Source organism: Drosophila suzukii, chromosome X, assembly GCF_043229965.1.
Source record: "Drosophila suzukii chromosome X, CBGP_Dsuzu_IsoJpt1.0, whole genome shotgun sequence".
Classification (NCBI taxonomy): Eukaryota; Metazoa; Arthropoda; class Insecta; order Diptera; family Drosophilidae; genus Drosophila; species Drosophila suzukii.
The window spans coordinates 3,860,241-3,874,221 of record NC_092084.1 but is presented as its reverse complement, the minus strand read 5'-3'; the positions used below and the strand labels follow the sequence as shown (position 1 = coordinate 3,874,221).

Genomic DNA, 13,981 nt, shown 5'->3' with positions numbered 1-13,981 from the left:
CCCCCCCCCCCACCCTTTCTTTTCTTTCTCTTGTTGCGTAGCGCATTACAAATGACAGCCGCCTGTCACACACACATGTGCAAGGGGAAAGCCACACACGCACACACACAAACGAGAGAAGAAAGCCACACCGACAGGCACACGTGTTAGAGTCGTGCCATACATACACATACATGGCCATTAGTGCTGTGTTGTTGCCGTTATCATGCACAAAAAAAGTTGTCGTCTCTGCTTAACTTTACGCTGCCTTACTCCACTTTACTTGTAGGTCCTCAGAAGCCCCCTTAACACCCTACTCTCCACTACCCGGCTTGCCACAATGGAGAGTGAAAGTGAAAAAAACAAAATAATACTGCCTGCGACATTTTTATGAAATCCCATTCTTAATCAACAACAATATATTCCTTTTGAGATTTAAAAATGGAATCAAATCCCCTTTCTTGTTGTCTCATAATATCCATGATATAGCCTTTGCACTATTTGAGATACTTTTTAACCTACTTGGTTCTTAGAACAAGATACTATAATAAAAATCAGCAAGTCTAGGCAATTGCACTTTTCTTATACCTCGTTTAAAAATACATTTTTTTTTATAAAAAAGGCCTTTTAAAATTATTGAAAATAGTACCCACTGTATTTTCCTCATATCCTTGACAAGAAAACTAAAATAAACTTCTGTAAGTCAAGGCGATTCTATTTTTCTTTAACTTAAATTTTAAGGATTTTATTTTTATAAAAACAAGGGTGCCTTTAATTCACTAAGAAGTGACTGAACATTTTTGGAAAATAGTTTCATGCTGTATTTTTCCCCCTATCCTTGCCAAGTGCTGGTAAGAATTTTCGGGCAGGAGAAACTTTAGTTGGTCAACCAAGTGAATTACGGGCTCAGCCCTTAACCCTCAACTCACACCTTCTTTTCGCAGAGTTTCCTCGCTTTTCCTGGCTTTTCCTTGCCCAGCCCGCACATTCCGCCTGTTAGTTGTTAGTTGTTAGTTGTTATTTAATTATCATTTTTCATTCTTGTTTCGGGTGTGGAAAATGTTGTCATCGCACATGTTTGGAGAGCTTCGGGATTTGGGGGTCAAAGGTGATGGGGCGGAGGGGGTTAAGGGGGCCTTGATCCATCTGGGGCACTTTTGTCTGGGAGTACTTTCGAAAATCTTTTGTGTTAGCTCGCCCAGTATGCAAATGCAATTATAATTTCATATTTCAATTCGACTACAGTGCGGTACAAAATGCAAAATCCAGGGTTTGGAAACTCGAAGGAGGATATCACAATTTTGTTAATTTTATTTGACTTAGAATTTCTATTAATTTTAGGGTAGGTGTTTTTTCTCTTATTAAGTTTTAGTGGTGCAACTCTTTATTATATCTTTTATAAAAGATTTAATATATATAATTATACGTGTATTTTTTGCCATTTCCATAATGATTAAGTCCTCAGCCATTGTTTATCAAACGATTTCTGAACCATTTTCCTCTTCGGTGTTTCCAATTTCCCCTATTTCTCGTAATTTTTTTCACTTCTTTTCTTCTCTTTGCCTTATGCTTGTCATTTTTCAATTTCCTATTCTTTTCGAATTTCTTTTGGCAATCATTTTTTTTCGCTTCAATCGATTTATCTTTATACATTTCTTGTCTTCATCGACCATTTTCAATCACTTTTTGGTACTTTCCTTTGCAACATTTTCCTGCAATATTTTATTTCCTAATCATCCTATTTTCTTGGCCATTTTCTTTTCTATATATCATTTTGGGGGTTTTCCCCTAAATATTGTTATGCAAATTACCCGAAAATATTTGACAAAGCAACGCAAACAAATGTTTATTCCTTATATATACTGGTTTGCTGAACCTTTCATTTCACATTTTGCTGAGTATCGAGTAAATAAAGCCAAGAAAACAATAAAATGTCAACTAAAATCCATTTTTGACCCGGGGCACACCTTCGAAAGGGTTTTGCCCGCTCGATTTTTCCCATTTCCGCGAGACTTGGCCAACATTTTAATGAGATTTTCGAATTCCAAAGAAATTCAAAACGTAGCTTCTTCAACTTTGTCCCTGTGTGTGTGAGGCACACTTTCTTTCTATCCCTAAGTGCGTGTGTGTGTGTGTGTTGGCTGTTTTTGTATTCGTATTTGTATTTGTGGCAACAGGCAACAAGCCAAGTTAATTAGCAAAAAGCAGATAGCGTCACACAAAAAAGGAGCAGCCAACTAAGGCCATCTTAGGGTCTGATTGAGCAGCGAGTGAAAGTGGGTGAAAGTGGGTGAAAGGGGTGGTGAAATGGGTGGTCGGACTGAGGGCCAGCAAAATTGGAAGGTGGCTGAATACTGCGGAGACCTCCACTTAAGTGCGGGTTTTTGATGTCGGCGCAAATTGCAAAGAAAATGATTTATTATCTGCAAAAGGCAATTAAGTAAAATTGCTTGAAAATTATTTGCCCCCCATACCCAAAAAGAAAAGCAAAACAGAAGCCAAACCAAAATAAACCAAATGACAGCAACTCTTTTGCCCAACCTCCAAATAAAGAGGCAACTCAATAAAACGTTTTGGCCAAACTCTTTTAATTAATTCTAATGGTTTCAGCAGTTTTTCAAAGTTTAAAACGTACTTTAAAATCAAAAAAGTGTTAAAATATAATACATAGATCATTTTATCCATTAAATTAAAATAAATAGAGTTTATAATGTACATAAAACGTGTTGAATTCAATCCCAAAAATCGGACTATCTTATGTTTTTAAACCTATATTATCTTAATACATTTTTATCAATTGTTTTAAAAAGTATTTTTCCGCTTTGCTGCAAACAGCTCACCTACTTAAAAGCATTTCAACAATTATGGCAAACTAAATTCCAATTAAGCGCACAATTGTTTGTGGTAAAACTATTTTACATTCATTAAAAAGTTAACTATTCGGCACATAAAGTTTTGTTGACTACGATAATTCCCCAGACAAAAATCGAATATAATTTATGGCATACATATGTAACTATTTAACCATGTCTATCAGTTGGAGCCACAACATAGTTGGGGATGAGAAATTTGAGGCACTTTATTATCCAGCAGAATTATCTGTATCTGTATCTGTATCTTATTGCGCCCAGATTTCAGGCGACTTTAAAATGTCTTTGCATTTCAAATTGGTATCCCAGCGAAAGGAACTCACCTTTCTCCTCGGTCCCCTAATTCCACCGCTCAGCCAACATGATTTATAAGTCGAATTAGAAAGAGCCACACGACGGGCAGGAAGAAGAGCGAATTAATTACGAATTCAAGCCCGAAGAGGTAATTAATTCACTTCATTTTCCAACCCTGCAAAGTTGGCCAAAGACTCGATTCAAGTCAACCATTTTGTTGACAGACAAACAAATGCTGGGCCAAATAAGCAAACATGTGCCCGCACCTACTGGGACATTCATGAATTCAGTGCTTATATTACGCCAAGGATATTTCAAACATCTCCTTGCAGATTTCCTCCCAAGCAAGTTTTAATTGCTCAAAAATTGGGCAGGACTTCCTACATTTCCTTGAAAATCTTAATTATTTAAATCAAAGTTTGTAAATCGTCACTTTCACAATTACTTCTATAATGTACAAGTTCATTTAAAAGTGACTTTCCCCAAATAAATTTTATTGAAAAATGTTAAGTTTATATATTTTGATGTTGTCTTGCTTTAAAAAACTTTATTTTTAATTTAGGCTGTAACTATTTCAATATTATAATTTTTCTTTAAATCATTACAACACTTTTTGATCTTGAAATAATTTTTAAACTAAATTATTAATTTAGTTCTTTTCGAAATAGTTTTGAAATTGACTAGCATGCGAAGTATTATAAAAAAAACAGCGTTGCGATTCAAAATTTCTAAAATTTCTCAAGAACCGGTCGTTCTTTTTCAAAAACTAGATTAATTCTTCAGTACTTAGGAACGTTTTCTCGTCCGCAAGTTAAACTTGGTGCATACTTAAAACTCTAAATTCAAAAAGATTTCAACGTTTTAACTCTTCTTTAAATTTAACATGCGGTCGAGAAAACGGCCCTTAAGCTTTGGCAATGTTTTTTATAGCTTTTGTATGTATTTGAACTGAATTTTTTAAATTTCACCGTGCTAAAAAGTTGGAAAAAGTATTTTTTTTCGGGCAAACATAACCGCAATCCGGGTCTCAAGGTAGGAAAATGTTCCCTTTCCCCGAAGAAACCCGCCTTATTTACATTTGTCAAGCACTCCACTCACCTTTGACTGCGGTGTTTTCTCTGTCTCTTAAGCTTTCTCCGCTAAATCCTTCTCCGATTCGGAACGCAAATGGGATTCAAATATTTGCCACACACACTTTCACTTCGGCTCGGTCGTTTCTTGGATTGAAAAACGGTATTCAAAACGCTTTTGGCTCACCCGCCAAAGCTCAGCTTAGCACAAAAACCAAAAAAAAAAGTGTGTTCAGCACTTTCGAATATTTTCGAAAACCGGATACTGAAGCAGTAACTGTGCGATTGTGAACTGCGACCAGTGACCATTAACCAGTGACCAGTGACCAGTGACTTGCGACTGTGATTTGGGCTGCTGAATTCAGAGGCTGAGAACCGAACCGCACGAGAGTCTGTTGACGAATGAGTTTGAATGGGCGATTCGAATCCTTAACAGCGGCAGGACAACAAGTTGTTATGTCCTTAACAGCGCTGCTAGCAGGCCTGTTGAATTCACAGGAGATAACAGCGGCAAAAGCTCCGCCAAAGAGAAAGTTTAGCCGATGCAAAACCAAGCTAATTTAAGGTTTCCACCAACAGATGGCGACACTAAAAAAAATCAAGAATTTGGAAAACAAGATATGTAATTAAAAATGAATAACATTTTACTAACACTGTTTGGAGCTCCCAAAAAATATTTGAGAAAGAAAAAGTTGCAAATCCTAGCACTCTTAAGATTTCCACCGACAGATGGCAACACTGGCTATCAAAAAATCCAGTAAAAAATTTAAAAAAACAAAATATATAGGCAAATATTAATAATAATAGTAAGTGTACTATTACTATTCGGAGCTGCCAAAAAAATTTTGGAGAACGAGAAAGTTTAGCCCATGCAAAAACAAGATAATTTAAGGTTCCCACCGACAGATGGCGACATTAATTATCAAAAAATCCTTACAAGTGTTGAAAAACAAAAAATGTAAATCAATATTTATATTTTACTAATATTTAGAACTCCAAAAAGAAATTTGACTGAAAATAATTTTAAAAATATCATGTACTTTAGGTAATTTCATTATGTTCCCGCCATAAGCAGAGAGATGAGTCATTTCACAAGATTGTTAACATTTAGAGCCTTTTTATCCAAAAATATGATATGATATGACAGACATATGATAAATATGATCCAAATATATGATCTCAGTACATCTAAAATAAATACAACTGTGATATTTTTTTTTTAAATTTTATTATTTTTTGTTTTTGTTGTAAGAAAATTTCTCTTTATTCATCGGTCGACTTCCTGCGACTTCTCTACCTAAAAAGAACTCACTTCAACATCTTTCGTTTCTAACAGAAAAAGAATGACAGTCAAAATCGGAATTGGATGGGTGGGGGCAAACGTAAATTAAACAAAAACAAAAGGCAATCAATTGATTTGTAATCATAAGACTAATTTAAATGTATCGTACAATTGGAAGGTTTTCTCGTCTTACCTATCAATCGATCGGTCTTTCTTGAATTTTCGCTTGATATTCCTTTTTAGTTCGACGGCTCATTCTCTAAGCTGCTCTCCTCTTTCTATAATGTGTCTTCAACAAACGAAGACAATTTCACAAAGGAATTTCTTTAGGTTACAATTTTGTTTCTTTTCTTTTTTTGTTGTTGTTTGTGTGTTGTGTTTGGAGTATGTGCAGTTGGCATTTCAAAGTTCAAATTTCTAAAACAAATCTGTGGAAACGTTGGTTCGTTATTCGTTTAGGGACTAACAATCTCTCGATACACGAAAAAAAATTATGATAGTATGTCTAGAAATGATCTCGAACATGATGATACATAACTAATTAATTACGAAACTGCAAGCTCTTCTGCTCCCTACAGTATGAAAGAATGGGGTTTGCTGTTGCTGCTTCGGCTGTCGTTGTTCTTGCTGCCGTTCTTGGTGTTGTTGTTGTTGGGATATGTGCAGTCTTGAGCGGATTGAACCTAATCATCGCCAGCGGAGCGCTTGACCTTGCGCTGCTTGGGACTCTGCTGGCTGACCGCCTTGGGACTGGCCTGCTTGCCGGGCTTGGGGGAGGTCTTGGGCGTCTTGGTCTTGGGCGGCGACTTCTGCAGCGCACGCAGCGTCTCCTGTGGCACCCAATCGTAGTCGATGGTGCTGTCATTGGCGGTTCCGGTCTCGATCACCTTCTTGGCAGCGGCACGCTTCCTCTTGCCGGAGCTGCCCAGCAGATACTGCTGTCCGATGACCAGGAGCAGGACAACAATGCCCGCGAGCAGGACGTACAGGAAGAAGGTCTCGCCGTCCAGACCCTCGTCGACCTCCGAAATCAGCACGGTCTCATTGAAGACAGCCTCGTTGTACTGAATGCCATTGGCATCGCGGTAGGCCAGAGCAATGTTCAGGCCAAAGGGACGGCCGGCAAACTGGTCCGAGGGCAGGAAGGTGTACGACACGGTCGACTCGAAGCCGGGCTTCACCTCACGGTTGTAGGCCACCGCCGAGAAGTTCTGGATGAAGTAGTTGAAGTCCATGGGATAGCGGAAGGAGGCCTCCACCGTCTCGATGACGAACTCCTCGGCTCCCTTGTTCGTGAATCCGATCAGGAACTCGACGGGCTTGCCGCCGGGCAGATCCAGCTGCTGGCCAGGCGTGTACAGGGGTTTCGTAAAGAGCAGATAGGTGTCCGCATTCGGCGAACTACTGCTGCCCGAGTCGCTGTCCTCGTCCGCTTCCGCATCCTCGCCGGTCACCGCGCCCTCCTCGGCGTCCACGTCCACCAGGTCGTCCTCCACGGGCTCAGCGGCATAGGCACCGAACTTGTTGGCTGTACAAAGGAGGAATACAGTTGTTTGAGTATGAACATTGAAGCAAAATGAAGGCACAACTATATGTAAATTCATGAGAGAGCTATCATATAATCTTTGGAACCCGAGAGGTAGAATATATACAAAGTATATTGATATCAAACCTTGGCAATGGTATTTTTATAACAATTGATTGGCTACTATCTTTGAAAATAATATAATATGGGATTGTTTTATATAGTTTTAAAGCTTCTTTTATTACTTTTATTACTATTTTATGTAGGTCGAAAAGTTATACGATTTATATACACTTGACGTGAAAGGGAGTTTGGAATGGAGCATCAAACACACAAATTTGCCAACAAGGGCCGTGATTTACATGGCAAGTACGGGATAAACTCAACCGATTATTGTGAAACTTGGCTATACCATAGAGGACCCCTAAAAACACTATTGTGCCTAGTTTGAAGCCTTGGTCTTGAAAAACAACCGAAATAATTGCCATCGAAGCCGACCATATTCACGAGTAAGAGCGAGAGGGCGATAGGGGCCATGCCAACTCAACAGTTTTGACTGTGTGATGAAAATTTGGCCACTGAAGATGAATGAAAATCGCCGAAATACGATAAGGGCAGAGGATTCACGTTGATATTGGGGGGCCATATAGTATAATCCACGTAGCGAATGGAGATGCGTCGGCAGTGTGCCACGTATGTATGAAGAGCCCCCCGCCCACCGATTGTTATTTATCGCGAGGGCAGTCGGAAATGGAAGCTACTTACGCGAGGAGAAGGTGCAAATGACGATGGGCAGGACCATCAGCATTAGGAACATCAGATGCCTCATCTTGTTGGCCTTTTTTTGCTATTCGGGCTGGGCTGCACTTGAATGCGCGGCACACACACGGAAATTCGGCTGGGAAATCGGCTGGGGAAAACGCACACGCACACACAACCTTCGCGATCGAGTGAAAATGACAGAGTGACGAGCGGCGCGGAATAGCGGCGAAAACAGAAGCCGAGCGTTCACGAAGTCGACGCACGACTTTCACTGTCAAATGTCTACGTGGTGCCACGTCTAGGGTTGCCAGGCCTCGCACTGAAGGCCTCGAGTTTCCCCTTATCCGCTTATTTCAGCCCCTTAAATGCTGTTCATTCGCAGGCCATCAATAAAACATATATTCAAATGCATTCAAAAATACATCTATATACTTGATTTCACTGCATAACAAAATATTTGCATTATTTTGTTGTTATTCCTGACGACTCGACAACTCCGGTTTCGCTGGTAGTGTTGAAAAACGACACAGCTGTCAGCACTCGTGTATTTGCAATTCAGTAACTTAAAAACGGAAAACTAGAAAACTGCTTATTTTTGGCAAACATAATTAACTTTAAACATGTGATTTTATTAGCCAAAAACCATTTGTAGCTGGTGGTAAAGCTACCGGTTGCGTTTCACAACACTACGTTTGTATCGATATCTACCAGTTATAGTAATGCCAGCCTGGCTTTTTTTAAACAAAAATTTTAGCTATGTCTTAAAAGGCTAGTAAACAAGACCCTCCAATTACTTATTCGGCTTATAAACAGTGACAAAACAATATTGAAAAATATTAATAATTAAAACAAATTAATGTGGTAATAATTTGGTAATTCCAAACATTTTTCCAAAAAGACCTAACAAGTTTAACATGGCAACACATGGCTTGTAGTTTAATAGAAGCCACGCTTAAGTTTTCAAGCCAAGAGAAGTAACGTTTTTGTATTTATGCTCTCTTCTAGCTTATATATAAAATGGTTGCAATTCACTTTTGATTATAATATATCTTTTTGAAGACTTAAGACAGCCTTTAACAAGTCATTGCGTTGTATAGGTTGACACAACTTAAGTTATTAAACATTTGGGCTGTATAAATAAATACGTTTAGGTACGGCGGAAGATTTAATATTAAGAGGTAAGGACAATGTAATAAAATTATTCACCAAGCCTTGCTTAGGTTAACACAACTTAAATAAGCAAATATTCAAGTTCTAAGATCGAATGTTTTTAGCTATTTAATAGCTAAACCCAGCCCCCGCAATCGATAGTTGGCAGCGCCGTTAATCGCACCTATCGCGTCGCCCGCAGCGCAGCCAACTTCACGTCGCCTCACCGATAACGGGCCAACTTCCTTTTTGCTTGCGGCTGTCAATTGAAGCGCAACTTGCACGTGAATTCTCTGCGAATTTAGCGATTTAACATGGACAAACCAGTTGTGTGGGCACGCGTGATGAAGGTTCTGGGCCGCACCGGCTCCCAGGGCCAGTGTACGCAGGTGAAGGTGGAGTTCCTCGGAGAGCAGAACCGCCAGATCATCCGGAACGTGAAGGGACCCGTTCGCGAGGGCGACATCCTGACCCTTTTGGAGTCTGAACGCGAGGCCAGGAGGCTGCGCTAATTCCAATTGGCGACCCACTCGAGAGGGTAAGTCGGTGACCTGAAATATATCCAAGTGTATCTTTGCTAACCCGAATTCCCTCCATTCCACAGACCCTTCTTACACACTGTTTTTGCACGCGGCTTTTTAATTTTGCGGAGGCGGATGGAGACAACGCGAGGAAATCCGCGGGAGGCTGCTGCATATTCGTTATAAACAAATGAAAATACACATCTAATTCGCCTGAAAACAGCCAAAATGTGTTTTAAATAAATCTCGAGAGCATTGGAGCGCCATTCTACGAAAAGAATACCAGTCAAAGGTGTGTTTTGGTTTCATTTATTGGACCTCCTTTTTTTTGTTTTTGTGTTTTTGTTGAGTGCTCAGTGAAAAATGGCAAGAAAAGCCAGTGGTTCATGACCTATCGATTTCCCCGGAAAATTACGCTTGACCTGCCATTCAACTAAAATGGTTTCCTTAAGATCAACAAAAAATGTTGAATTTAAAAATGCAGCTATAGTGGATGGCTTTAAATCGCTATGAACACATGGAGGAATTTGTTGTAAATGATTTTCCCAAAAAAGTAGACTTCCTTTGAATTGAATGCTTGCAATTTTAAAAGTTTGAAATGGTTTTCATTTAGCGAACAATATCGTTTAATGTCTAAATCAAAAAATGATTGCAATACGGACGCCGGTAAAAGTATAGATATAAATATTTAAATATTTTTTTTCCACTTGCCTTTAAAAATTGCAAGCCTTTTATTATATTTAACGTTAGATTTTTGTAAATTGCATTAATTAATTCCCATAATATTTGAATACGATTGTGGAACAACGCTTTTTTTCACCCAAAACAAATGCATTTATAAATACAGTATGTAGAATTAATGTTTAGTGCGGTCGATATCTAATATCCAGCTTTATATAAAGTCAACTAACAAAAAGGCAATAGCTCTTAACAGATGTTTAAGTATAGTAATTTTGAGAAAATTATTTTGTTTTACAGGGAAGATAATGATAAAATTAAAAACAGAAACAAAAATACTTCTTACTAGCGGTTTACAACTAGAGTCAAGTAATGTGTTGTATTCCTTTAGTTATTAACAAGAACAAGACCTTTTATCTCTACAAAATCAGTGGAAAACTGGCCAACTTCTCGATTTTGGCCAGTCCAAGAAAAATTCGTGCCTCTGCGTGTTCGGGCAGTTGAAGATCGGATCTGAAGGCCTCCAGTGAGGATTCCGGGGCCAAGATCTTGGGTTGCAGCTGGCGAAGATGGAGCTCCATATACTTGACCTGATTCTGCAGTAGCTTGAGGGATTCCTCCAGGAAATTACGGAATTCTGTTAAGCTTGTGGGCGTTTTGCTTTGGCTTTGCTCTTGACCGAGTTGCAGGCACTCGATCTCGAAGTCGGCTACTTGGGCGGATATCTGAACCAGTTCTAAATCTAATTTCAATCTGTTAAATGAAAAACAAACGAAATCAGAGGGATTTCTGGCGGGGATTAGACCACTTACATGCTGTCCTGCAGGTTTTGGTAAACATTCTGGCACACAGCGAGAAGGGCGAAAGTGGCAGCTTCATTGGTACTGCATTAAGAAAACATATTAGCCTTGTTTAAATTGATAAAATCGGTTTTACCCCTTGACCAGTCGATAACGTTGACTCAATTCCCACAAGCGATTCGCTCGATTCGACAATTCAGATGTGTCAGCTGCTTTTAGCACCAAATAACTCCTTATGCTGCTGGCCAAACGCTTCAGCTGTTGCTCCAAACTGGTTTTATAGTGCTCCAAACGATCTGGCGGCAACAACATCGCGGAAATGCATAAAAATTGAATAATATTTGTAAAATGTGCGAACACACGATTCGATTATTGTCATCGATATCTGATAGTCTGATTGTTCTGCGATAGGCATATTTCGATATGGGCACTAAGAGTAGGTGTTGGTAAACGTTTCGAGTGCGATATATATTATCAACCGTTTTTTCCTATTAGTTATAATTTAAAATTTAATTTTTTTATTTAGTGCTTATAGTCAAATACCTGAATGTAGAATAATAATAATCACCGAGGGTATACTTTTTATTTTAACATTACCGATGACGTGGCCCGTTGTTAGTTTCATTGATATTACATTTACACTAGTTTAATATTATTTAAACGTTAAAAAACATGATTTTGATTAGTAGTTTCAAGTTTTATGTTGACTGTCGATGCTTAATTTCACATTTTTCATCCTTTTTAATCTCTAGCGCGCCTTTACATAGCCCATGATGTTTTTCTGAATACTTACTCTTGATTACCTAAAATAAGCAGCCTAATGTATCTGTATACCAATTTACACAACGGATCCGTTGAAATTGTTTTATGGTAATACGTTTTATGTAATACTTCTTCCTGGGGATTTCTTTCATATTATGTATTACATATGTATATAGTTGAAGCAAAATAGGGTGTTCCCACTTTTTTACATTCAGTTTATTCGCATTTTTAAACATCATATGGCTTAACATTTTGGTGGTTTTGAACATAAGCAAAGCGAATCTACGTTTTTCAAATACGTAGGTACATTATGACATTTTTCACATTCTTAGAATACATGTACATCCGGTAAGATGGGTTCGGTGGAGAGGGTTTTCTGTTGCACCCTAGAATTAGTTAAATCTTACAGATTTATAAAAAAAAAGTTGTACCAAGGGAGAAATATCTTAGTTTAACTTGGCAATCGCTTGCTCAATAATCTTGCCCTTTAGGGAGACTATCTTCAGGAATTCAAGGCAATTCTGGGCGGCATTCGACTGGGCTTCTTCAACCGAGGCCCCAGTGCCGTGACATATTCCCACTGGCGACGTGGAGATCATGACCAGGCACTGAAATTTCCCAGTGAAGGAGGCCTCGTCGATATCCACGTAGGTGATATTACACCCATTCTCCGCAGCAACCTCGTCTAAAAGTTTCTTGTGTTCAATCTTAGTGTTCTTCAGACAGATCTCCTGTATATTGATCAGTTTCTTTCCCATTTCGGGTTTCGGCATCAGTTTCTTGACCAATTGGGGCTTCGGCAGCACCTCTTCCTCGTTCGGCTCCCCAACATCCATCTGTTCAACTTCCTCGGAGTAAATGGGCTCCTTCAGCAGACGGACGCACATTTGTTTTGCGGCCAAACGCTTGGCCTCTTTCTTGGTAAAACCCTTGCCCTCCTCGCGATAATCGAGGACCGAGCAAACGACCGTGTGGTGCAGCTTATCGGGGTCCCCAATTTTCAAGTCATAAATCGGCGGTGGCCAGCAGCGTCCTACACACAACTCGTTCAGCCGGCGGACAGAATGAGCATCATCCTTGTCGACGACACTGAAAGAAAATATTAAAAACCAGATTTTCAAAGCCATGTTAAAATTAATAATTATTTTATGTTTAAATCTTCTGATTTCGGCCGAAGTATCATTAGTAGTTGTCGGATTTTTATTTTCTAGTTTTTCTGAGATCTTAACAAATTTGTATAACCCCATAGAAGAAAGTTATAATTTATTTCTGTTAAGCACTTTTTATTTTTTTTCTTACAATTTTTTATATTATTATTATTTATTAAATAAATAAATTTAGAAATCAAATATTTTAGACTATTTTTATTTCCCTTTTGATTGTTCCCTTAATTATAATTAAAATAATATTTTAGATCAGTCTACGCTTAAACAAAAACATTAAAAAAGTTACCAATCTTTTGGCATAAGATTAAATGTCTTAAAGTTGAATTCCTGGAATAACTAGACTCAAGAGAAACCGGGGAAACGCGAGTTACGGAAAGGTGGAAATACCTTTTGGTCTACTTACTCTGAACTTGCCTCTTGATTGGGGCCACTACTAGGTGATCCAGATAATATTTCGATGAGGTTTCGTGCCGCATCTTGCTTGGCGGCCTTTTTAGAGCGTCCAGAACCCAAAGCGAAATAAGGAATTTCCCTGTCCTTGAAGACGACGCGGAACCAGTATTCCTCCACGTGCCCGGCTGGGACTTCAGTATGGATAAGGTCGAAAATGGGGACGATGCCGCGTCGGGATAGCATCTCCTGGAGGATGCCCAAGGGTTGCTTTGTAGATTTAGACTCGCGCATGAACTTGAGCTCCTCCTCGGTTGCCTGAAACTCAAGAAGCCCCGAATTTTCCTCCATGATTCTAACGACTAACAGCTTATAATTCAATATTTCTCTATTAGTTTGTGTGTTTGTCGCGTGCAATCAAAACGCTTTACAAAAAATGGCGCTTGCCAGCAATCGAAAAGCACGCTGACTGTACAGCTGTCGATATATCTCAACATCATCCCTGATGTACTAAAAATATTTGGCGCAAATAAGAATTCAAAAGGAAAGCCTTAAGCTGTGATTTTTTAATAAAAACCGTATTATTGTGATAGTCTCTTACAAATTGTCATCAATAAAACTTAAATAAGTGATAGTTTAAGGCTTTTTCCGTCCCTACCGGTTCAAAGTCAATAATGCAATTCTAACAAGCCACTTAAAATATTTGGAAGGTCATTTAGTTATATTTAGCTGC

The 13,981-nt window shown here is 38.9% G+C and overlaps 5 protein-coding genes across 5 annotated transcripts in view; 1 reads left to right on the top strand and 4 right to left on the bottom strand.

Moving 5' to 3' along the window:
* The window catches only part of LOC108014962 (uncharacterized), a 62,291-nt gene extending 57,879 nt beyond the window's left edge, over positions 1-4,412 (bottom strand). Inside the window, exon 1 of the mRNA XM_070997874.1 lies at positions 4,242-4,412. The gene's annotated coding sequence lies outside the window, so the exon portion shown is untranslated. The remainder of the gene's footprint in view (positions 1-4,241) is intronic.
* A 1,204-nt stretch (positions 4,413-5,616) lies between these two features.
* l(1)G0320 (signal sequence receptor subunit 1 l(1)G0320) lies at positions 5,617-8,058 on the bottom strand. Its single transcript, XM_017081214.4, has 2 exons — positions 7,786-8,058; positions 5,617-7,023 (listed from the first exon to the last, which is right to left on the bottom strand). The coding sequence occupies exons 1-2, from the start codon at positions 7,847-7,849 to the stop codon at positions 6,179-6,181; spliced, it is 909 nt and encodes a 302-aa protein (XP_016936703.1). The 5' UTR covers positions 7,850-8,058; the 3' UTR covers positions 5,617-6,178.
* Positions 8,059-9,160: 1,102 nt separating this feature from the next.
* Positions 9,161-9,732, top strand: RpS28b (Ribosomal protein S28b). Its single transcript, XM_017081237.4, has 2 exons — positions 9,161-9,469; positions 9,536-9,732. The coding sequence occupies exon 1, from the start codon at positions 9,246-9,248 to the stop codon at positions 9,441-9,443; it is 198 nt and encodes a 65-aa protein (XP_016936726.1). The 5' UTR covers positions 9,161-9,245; the 3' UTR covers positions 9,444-9,469; positions 9,536-9,732.
* Positions 9,733-10,294: 562 nt separating this feature from the next.
* Positions 10,295-11,326, bottom strand: LOC108015008 (uncharacterized). Its single transcript, XM_017081236.4, has 3 exons — positions 11,067-11,326; positions 10,943-11,014; positions 10,295-10,883 (listed from the first exon to the last, which is right to left on the bottom strand). Exons 1-3 carry the CDS (start codon positions 11,240-11,242, stop codon positions 10,550-10,552), a joined length of 582 nt encoding a protein of 193 aa, XP_016936725.3. The 5' UTR covers positions 11,243-11,326; the 3' UTR covers positions 10,295-10,549.
* A 550-nt stretch (positions 11,327-11,876) lies between these two features.
* LOC108015085 (protein Loquacious-like) lies at positions 11,877-13,707 on the bottom strand. The gene is made up of 2 exons (XM_017081325.4): positions 13,262-13,707; positions 11,877-12,781 (listed from the first exon to the last, which is right to left on the bottom strand). Exons 1-2 carry the CDS (start codon positions 13,597-13,599, stop codon positions 12,139-12,141), a joined length of 981 nt encoding a protein of 326 aa, XP_016936814.3. The 5' UTR covers positions 13,600-13,707; the 3' UTR covers positions 11,877-12,138.
* Positions 13,708-13,981: the final 274 nt, after the last annotated feature.

Coding starts and splice junctions, on each gene's coding strand:
- LOC108015008 (XM_017081236.4), bottom strand. CDS start 11,242: ATGTTGTTGCCGCCAGATCGTTTGGAGCACTATAAAACCAGTTTGGAG. Junction 11,015..11,066: donor CGTTATCGACTGGTCAAGGG/GTAAAACCGATT, acceptor TTCTTAATGCAG/TACCAATGAAGCTGCCACTT. Junction 10,884..10,942: donor CAAAACCTGCAGGACAGCAT/GTAAGTGGTCTA, acceptor TTCATTTAACAG/ATTGAAATTAGATTTAGAAC.
- RpS28b (XM_017081237.4), top strand. CDS start 9,246: ATGGACAAACCAGTTGTGTGGGCACGCGTGATGAAGGTTCTGGGCCGC.
- LOC108015085 (XM_017081325.4), bottom strand. CDS start 13,599: ATGGAGGAAAATTCGGGGCTTCTTGAGTTTCAGGCAACCGAGGAGGAG. Junction 12,782..13,261: donor AATCAAGAGGCAAGTTCAGA/GTAAGTAGACCA, acceptor ATTTTCTTTCAG/TGTCGTCGACAAGGATGATG.